Raw genomic sequence first — 8,804 nt, 5'->3', positions numbered from 1 at the left:
ACGACCTTGCTTGACCTTTGCCGCCATCCTTTTGGTGAGTTCCTCAGCCTGGGGATGAATAGAGGCTGCCGATTGGCTAGGTGTCTCTTCCAAGGCCTGTGATTGGCTGGGCATGACTGCTTGAGTGTTTGAATCGTCCAACAGAGAGTCTTCTTCCCCTTCCTCTTGAGTATTGTTGTTCGGTGATGAAGGAGAGGAAGAAGAGGAGGAGGAGGAAGAAGAGGAGGGTGATGGAGGAGAGGTAGAGTTGGAGGAGGTTTTGGAAGGAAAAAATCTGGAGGAGGAAGATTTGGGAGAAGAAAAAGATGCATTGGAGGAAAGTTTTGGGAGGAAAAATGATGTGGAGGGGGTCTGGGGGGAGAGAAAGGTGGAGGAGGAAGATGGCGAAGTTGCAGGGATGTTTGGCAAAGTTGCAGGGAAATTTGAGGGCGTTGCAGGGATTTTTGAGGTTGCAGGAATGTTGGAGAATAAAGACAGAATACTTGGGGACCTTGCAGACACATTTGAGAGCTTTGCAGGGGCATTTGGGGCAGTAGCAGGGATGGGTGTGGTAGCAGAAGCCTTCCTCTCAGCTTTTCTAAACATCTCCTGAATGTTTGCCGAGCCAGAGCCAGCCAGGTCCTGAAATTTGCCAGCGGACAGACTGATGTGCTTGATAGATGGGGACCTGAAAGACAGGCAGCTCTCACAAAGGTGCTCAGCCAAGACAAGGATGGTGATTATGGTTCCTTAAATTTATAGACACTGCTTATAAATTTTTCAGTCTCTTATTTTTTGTCAACTCCTCTCCTTTAATTGCCTGTCTTCAGCATCTCGTTTCAGCCTCGTCTCTCCTCTAACTGACTGTCTTCAGCATCTTTTCCTCTTCATCAACTCACCTCCTCTAACTGTCTATCTTTACACCTCTCTCTCCTCATCCTCATCTTTCTTCAAATTGCCTGCCTCTCTCTCTCTCTTTCTCTCTCTGTCTGACTCAATACAGCAACAATATAAAACAGGAAAATAAAATAAAACAAAACTAGATCAATAAAAACACACACAAACACACATTTTATAAGACAACAGCAACAAAAATGAAAATAAATAAGAAAAAACTGAATAAATCTCTATCTCTCTCACACACACACACACACACACACACACCTACCAGACATCAGGCGTGGCAGCAATGTTGGTGTGGTGGAAAAGGGCAAGAGACACACGGCAAATCCTTTCAGCGTCATAGGAGGGCAAGCGGCAGGAACGCGTAAAGGAGCACCAGCGGTCATCCCCATCCAAACGTACCCCCACAGTGAGAGTCCGAGCTGTGCGTTTGTTCTGTGGGGTTAAGTGGTGTTTTAATGGTTAATTTGGGTGTTTAAGGGCTTAGGCAGTGTTGTAGGGGTTATTTTTGTGCGTTTTAGGGATGTCTGGTTGTGTTTTATTGTGTTTTTGAGTGTTTTGTTATGGTTGCAGTAAGGAGAGGGAGTGAATGCATTTGTTTCTGTGTTCTGGCCTTTTGTTTTATTTCTGGGGTGTTTACTACAGCCTAAGCAAGCAGAGGTGATACACTTTACTTGATTTTCCTTATTTTTTTGGTCTTACGTCCGCTTTATTTTGGCATCTTTAGTGTTTTATTTCCAGTTTGCATTTATTCACACTCTCTAACCTTCCCCTGCTCCACCAAAACACTAACTATCCACACACCCAGGCTGGCAATCCCACATGGGCAACCCAGACAAGGCACCACACACACGCACACTCACACACCTGTCAGCCCTTGGTGGAATGAGTAAGAGAGTAAACAAACAGACACGCCACTCACAGATGCCTTGTCTGCCTCCAGTCGCTCTGAAAGTTCATCTGCCAAACTTCTCGTCCATTTTCGAACCTGTGAAGGGAGACAAGTGTGGGATTAATAGTGAAGATGCCAGATGGAGGTAAACACACATATTCATATCAATAAATATTCTACACCATATGATAAATAAAGATAAACCAAGTACAGTACATTCACATTAAAAAAAAAAAAAGTTCCTCCAGTTAAGGTGACAATTTTAACAAGGTCACATCAACATGGCTATGGTATAAGGTCACGATCTTACACACTTCCTCCATTAAGAAAGATAAATACATGTATATTCACTAAAGTAAATGCTTCTTCAGTTAAGGTCACAATTTTAACAAGGTCAAAGGCTATGGTGAAAGGTCACTCATTATCTTGCACACCTCCTCTAGTTAAAAAGTTACAATTTTAACAAGATAACAAAAATAAAATAAATAAAAACAGTAATATACACTTACACATAAAGATTAAATAAAAACAAGTCAATTTCAATAAAGTCACAACATTAATAAGTCCAAAAATAATTAAACAAAATCAAAATAAGAAAAAATTCAAAAAAGGTTATAATTTTACTAATCTCAATAAATAAAGCAAATAAATAAATAATTTCAAGGTCATGTCAAGGTCACAAGGTCACATCAACACACCTTGTCTGGCGTGTCAAGAGTCTCACGGCCTTGGAAATTCTTGCCACACCCAATACTCTTTGCCAGCTGACGGGACGTGACAGCCTCGGTGTCAATGCCGCGGCCCAGACTGTGGAGCCAGTGCCTGTGTGGTGGTGGTGGTGGTGGTGGTGGTGGCAGAGATAATATATATGTTAATTAGGTTATTTTTTGTTGTTATAAGAAGATTAAATGAAATGCAGAAAATTTTGAGAATAAACAGGCAGTATTTCTAAATTTACACTAAAAATGAATGCATATAAGTGAGAATAGGCTCAGGTTGATTTATTATTGATGTAAAATTAAAGTAATATCAAATCAACACAAAAGGAAGAACACACACACAAACAGACACAAGAATAAAGAACAAAAAAATGAATACATAAAAAAAAATAAAAATAATACAAAGACAAAAATATTATACTAACGCAGTCTTATGGTCATAGTGGACTGCCAGCCTGCTAAGTGACACCCTGGAGAGGTCCCCCATGGTCACACAGCCCAGGGTCTCTGTCAGGGAGTCCCCAAGCTTCCCTCCCAGGTTTCGGACTTTCCCTAAAGGCAGGCCGTCCCACAGGGTCTGCACCTTCCCCTGGGGCAAGACGGTCTGCTGGTTAGGTTTGTGCAGGCCGCAGGACAGCTTGGCCAGCATCTGTGGGGGCAATGGCAGGAAAAAAGAGAAATAATAGTACTGGAAAGGAAATTAATTATAAGATGGCTGGGTGGGTGTCAGGAAGAAAGGAAAATAACAGTGTTGGAAGAAGGAAAGGTAAGTTATGTGAATTAAAGGAAAAATAGTGGAAAAAGTGGGAGAAAAAGTGAAATTATCAAGATTAAGGCAGGAAATTGTAAGTATTGTTTGTGGTGATATTAGAATATGTAAATCTACTGCCACTACTACTACTACTACTACTACTAACACACACACACACACACACACACACACACACACACACACACACACACACACACACACAGACATTTTATACCCTAACAACAACAACTATCACCACCACCAAGTCTTGACACATACAACAATAAATAAATAAATAAATAAATAAATAAATAAATAAATAAATAAATAAACAAAAAAACAAAAAAAAACATAAAACAACAAACCTTATTATGTGCTATTCCTGCAGAACACTTAAAGCTGGTCCGAGTGAACACAGCACGTCTCATCTCCTCACAGTGTGCTGCGGCAAGGGCCAGGCGGAGGTCAGCCTTGCTCCCTGACCTGCCTCTCCTCATCTCCTCATCCTCCTCCTCCTCCTCCTCTAACTCTGGTTTATCCTCTTGGTTGAGTCCTGCAACCCATTTGTTTAAGCTGGCTTCTCTGTCACCTGTGGAAAGGTTATCTATTATTATTATTATTATTATTATTATTATTATTATTATTATTATTATTATTATTATTATTATTATTATTATTATTACTATTATTATTACAACTACAGTTTAATTAAATGTTTCTCAGTTGTTATCTACTATTAAAGCTATTATTACTACTACTAAACTACTTCCACTACTAATTCTGACAATATTACTTTTATTTCTTTCATTACTACTTTCATAAGAACTGATACTGCCATTACTCCTACTACTATCACTACTATTGCTCCTATTGACCCTACTACAACACCACTACTATCACAACAAAACACACAATAACACAAACCTTTTTCCCCTTCCACCTCCTCCTCTCCACTGTAGCCCACAACCCAGGTGGAGGGAAGGGCCGCGGCTGACACCCTCTCCTCCACCTCTGCCATCCGCCTGTCCACCACACTGGTCAGATCCACGTAGGCCTCATCAATGCTGGCCCTCTCAACGCAGTCACTGAATTCCACAAGCACATTGATGACCTCCTTACCTGCCTCTCTGTACCTGTTGAGCAAGAGGCACCAATGTAATGACGTTTGTGTGCTGGGTAGAGAACGGTTTCGTTACAAAGCAGAAACTGAAGTACGTATTTTATTTTTGTGGAAAAAACTCAATATCACAGTGCATATGTTGTTTATGAATGTTGTAATATGATGAGAGTGTCTGATGTAGTAACACTGAGAGGAAAATCCACTATTATTGCTATTACTATTACTATTACTGTTGCTATTACTATTACTGTGGCAACTTAGAACTGCCAGCCGGGGACAACACATCAACACTACTGCCTATTTTTTATCCTCCTTGTTGTCCTAAGCCAGTGCACCTCTTACATTAAAAAAAAATAAAAAAAATAAATAAATAAATAAATTCATCAACTAGTCAACTCACTTATTCAGGTCTGCCTTGCCACGACTGACGGGCACCTGCACCAACTGTATGTCGGGGCACCTCTCCCTGGCCTGGTCACCACGCATGCCTCGCTTCACGCCAAACCCCCGTGCCTCGTAATTCACTGCAATGATCCTGTAGGGAGAGCCATTGGTGGTGGTGGTGGTGGTGGTGGTGATGATGAAAAATTAAGAAAAAGAAGATAAACAACAGTGGTAGTAATAGTGGTGAGGAAAACAAAAATAATAACTAGAACAGTAGTAGTAGTAGTTTAGTATAATTGCAGTTTCCCCCAATAAACCGCACATAACTATGAAGTGTCTCACGGTCTAGATCACACTGCTAGGAGCATTTCTACCCCATATTACCTTGTCGCAAATTAATAATAAGGTCGGGACGAAATTTCAAAGATTTACCTCAGTTTTTAGCTGGGATCCTGTTTCCACAGTCATTGAAGGATAGTGAGTGTGTTCGTGTGTTTCTTTCACTTGTAGGTAAATATCCCTAGATTTTTAATACTTTTTGGGGAGTTATGTTACGTTTGAATAGGTTAGGTTAGATTAGGTTAGGATAGGTTAGGTTAGGATAGGATAGGATAGGATAGGATAGGTTAGGTTAGGTTAGGATAGGTAAGGTTAGGTAAGGTTAGATAAGGACAGGTTAGGTAAGGTAAGGTTAGATTAGGTTAGGATAGGTTAGGATAGGTTAAGTAAGATTAGGTAAGGTAAGGTTAGGTTAGATTAGTTTTCTGGTTGTGTTTGAATATACTAATAGTGGGGGTTCAAGGGGGCACAGCCCCCTGGTTATAATAGGTTTTTGGTTTGCTACATTTAGGAAATTTCCTTGACTTCTAGGGAAATTTCCCTACATTTTCAGTCTATATATCACTCGTATGTGCCCCCCCCCAAAAAAAAAAAGGTTCCCCACAGGCCCGCAAGCTTGCTGGAGGGGTTGGGGGGATGTGGGTAGAGGTTGGGGATATTGGGTGAAACTGCAAATTTACCAGTAGTTCTTGTTGTTGTAGTGTAGTAATAAGATGAAGAAAAAGAGAAGAATAAGAATAAGAACAATAACAACAATAATAATAAAAATAATAATAATAATAATAATAATAATAATAATAATAATAATAAAAATAACAAAAACAATAACAATACTGCAAAAAGTAAAACAAGACTTAAAAACTCAAAGTACACACCCGCCACCACGCCAGGAGTTGTACTGCACCACGGCTGCAGGTTTGCCTCGCAGGTGTGGCTGCTCCCTCTCCTCCACCTGCACATAGAAGCAGTCCATGTCCACCAGCACCACCACACGCTCCGTCATCCTGCGGGGGTGGAAGGAAGTGGAACATGAGGATTTGTAAAGAACTCGCGGAATGAGTCTGGAGTACTGGACAAATAAACAAGGTCTTTTTCCTCCTCCCATATTACATATACACAAATTATTCTCTACATCATGTTCTAAATGACTTACACACCTGTACTGTTCGTTTGGAGGAGTCAATACCCTCTAACGCTTGTAGGGTAGGCAGATCAAGTCTTGATCCCGATGGGTACGACTGGTGGTGGTGAAGCACAACGCAATGTTCAACGGTTTCCTCTACAGTGGGGCACCAGGGGCAGTACATGTGTGGTGAAACAGACGACGAAGGTGCGCTGCAAGTTCAAACAGGCGTCCTTTGTTTACACCGTAGGCTGGTGATGATGATGATGATGGTGCTTGCGTTGTTGCCTTCTGAAACGGCGCTCCCTGACAGGTTTGTCTCACTGTCTGGGTCTTTTGTTTCCTTCTTACTCTTTCCCTTCCTTTTATTCTGATGATGATTGGAGTTGTGGTGTTTATTTGACAATATCTCAATTTCTGAATAAACACATAACTACTTCATAATCTCGCTGCAAGCCCTCATGCCACACAAAAGTAAACAATAAATATTCCCTCATAAACTTTCTCAAACCATCCAAAAACACTTGATAAAATATAACAAATAAAAAAAAATATACGAAACAAATGACAACAGGTCCTCAAATATTAAGAATGAGACAATACACAACTTGGGACAGGCCGATGTTCTTGTCTGTCTTGTGTGTGTGTGTGTGTGGATGTGTATTAAGGGCGCGGTTGTTCCAATTCCCTGCTAGTCCCTTTGCTTATCCCTTTAGCATTGTTGGAATTTCACATGAGTTAAACCTTCTCTGGTGGATGGTGAGAGAGAGAGAGAGAGAGTAGGAGCATTTTAGTTGAGCCTATCCTGCGCTGGTTTGTGTTTGCTGCGGTGACAAGGTGCAGCAGTGAATGAAGTGTTCGTTCATAATCACGTAGCTGGTATGGAGTGGGGGAAGAGAGTGAGGAAGTGAGGATATTTATATTATTTGAATTATTATTTGACAACATGTCAACTTTTGTGTGTGTGTGTGTGAGAGAGAGTGGGTGAGTTGAGGAGCAGTGACAGGTGGGACGCTGAGGAGGAAGTGCTGTCGGCTGGCTGCAGTGTTTTGGTTAGCATTGGGATCACTTGCCTTTGCATTGTGTCTTGCCCCACACGCTCGATTGACCAGTGTTTCCGTATTCCCGGCAGCTTCTCCCTGCACCAAGCATCGCCAAGCAGAGAGGCACGAGTACATAAGGTGAGTCCAGCGGTGCCAGCCTCCGCTCAGTCGAAGTAACTCCCTTCACCACAACATCCTCCTCCTCCCAGTAGTGTCTTGTACTCGTTCATTTAGTTTTTTTTTTTTTATTCGTTTTTAGGTATTTTTTTTAAGGTTGTTGATTTATTTTTAGATTTTGTTTACAACTGAGTCTGGAAACAGTTGAAAATTTAGGGAAATATTGAAAGTTTGTCAATATGTAAACAAGCCATCAGCTGAGGTAGAGGCAGGGCTTCAGTGTTTTCAGCCATTATTTGCTTCGACTCTCACTTATTGTAAGCCAAAACATATCAAAAGATGGACCCATATGTCTAGAATTCATATCCGCTGGTCACATATATCCGCCATTGCCGGGTTTGGTGTCATGAAGGAATAATTGAAGAAATATGGCGGCTGGCTCCCCCACTGAGGTCACCTCCGATGGCCGCCATTATGGATTGCTCCTTCTTGGGTTCCAATATTTTTTTTATTTTTTCTGAATGATTTTATTTGGCTTGTAAAGTAAGTTTTTATGGATTCTAAAAATATTTCGATGCCTTTTAAGTGTTTTTCTTGCTTCAGTTCAGTAAATGTGCTAAATTTGCTGTTGTTTTTTTTTTTTCGTAAATATAGGGCAGTCTGTACGGTGATTTTTACCCAACCCGATTTTCCGCTTGTTTATTTGAAGCTTTAATGAAGATTTTATGGCTTCAAAAAATCGTTTATGATAATTAAAGTGTTTTGCGATCCTGTTGAGTTAAGTATGTGGACTTTGAATAGGCTTATGGCCCCGTTAAAAGTGGTGATTTTGTCATTTTTTGCATTTTTCGTATCTCTATTTCAGCTTGTAACTAACGTTGCAATGCTTGAAAAAATAGTTCAGATTTTTTTTAAGTGTTATTTTACCGGCGTAAAGTGAAATGGGTGGACTTTTCAATGTTTTTAATGGTGTCAAAAGTTCCAACACTTTTTCAATATTTCATCTAATATTTTTTTACAACTACTCAAGCTGGAGATGTTTTGATACTGTGAATATTAGTTAAAGTAATTATCGAGTCAGATTATATAATGCATTTGAGCCTAGCTTCATTTTTTGTAGGGGTCAATTTCAAAATGAAATATATACGTTACGTACGTAAGCCAGCGAGCTGGCGGCAGCTCGCCTGTGACGTCATCAACGACCCAGGAATCGCTCGGCCCCAGTATCTCCTCGTCAATATTTACCTTAATTTCCAATTTTTTGCAGTGTTTCCAGCTGTTTCCAAACTCAGGTGTGTAGGTAGTAGTAGTAGAAGGAGAGAAATAAGAGAAATGAAGGAGGAGGAGGAGGCATAACACGTAAACGGAAAGAAGGCAACGTTTAGCTTAGTTTCCCTTTTCTGCGGTGCCTTTTCTGTAATGTTTCGTGTATTT

General features: G+C 40.6%; 1 protein-coding gene and 1 long non-coding RNA gene across 4 annotated transcripts in view; one reads left to right on the top strand and one right to left on the bottom strand.

Moving 5' to 3' along the window:
• Positions 1-6,550, bottom strand: part of LOC135094350 (serine/threonine-protein kinase pakA-like) — an 8,499-nt gene extending 1,949 nt beyond the window's left edge. The window contains exons 1-10 of the mRNA XM_063994383.1: positions 6,245-6,550; positions 5,963-6,091; positions 4,765-4,899; positions 4,169-4,377; positions 3,610-3,833; positions 2,919-3,142; positions 2,473-2,596; positions 1,805-1,870; positions 1,148-1,317; positions 1-667 (exon numbers count right to left, since the gene is read on the bottom strand). The exon at positions 1-667 is cut by the window's left edge and continues 1,949 nt beyond it. Coding sequence (XP_063850453.1) covers positions 1-667; positions 1,148-1,317; positions 1,805-1,870; positions 2,473-2,596; positions 2,919-3,142; positions 3,610-3,833; positions 4,169-4,377; positions 4,765-4,899; positions 5,963-6,090 — 1,947 coding nt within the window. The 5' untranslated portion in view covers position 6,091; positions 6,245-6,550. The remainder of the gene's footprint in view (positions 668-1,147; positions 1,318-1,804; positions 1,871-2,472; positions 2,597-2,918; positions 3,143-3,609; positions 3,834-4,168; positions 4,378-4,764; positions 4,900-5,962; positions 6,092-6,244) is intronic.
• Positions 6,551-6,881: 331 nt separating this feature from the next.
• The window catches only part of LOC135094355 (uncharacterized), a 48,117-nt gene continuing 46,194 nt past the window's right edge, over positions 6,882-8,804 (top strand). For 2 of the 3 annotated variants that reach the window (XR_010263759.1, XR_010263758.1), the window contains exon 1: positions 6,884-7,391. This is a non-coding gene — a long non-coding RNA (uncharacterized LOC135094355). Of the gene's footprint in view, positions 7,392-8,804 lie in introns of all 3 variants that reach the window. The other variant, XR_010263762.1, reaches the window with a different exon arrangement.

This window comes from Scylla paramamosain, chromosome 45 (genome assembly GCF_035594125.1).
Source record: "Scylla paramamosain isolate STU-SP2022 chromosome 45, ASM3559412v1, whole genome shotgun sequence".
Taxonomy (NCBI): Eukaryota; Metazoa; Arthropoda; class Malacostraca; order Decapoda; family Portunidae; genus Scylla; species Scylla paramamosain.
The sequence above is the reverse complement of the archived record's forward strand: the minus strand, read 5'-3'. Positions and strand labels throughout refer to the sequence as shown.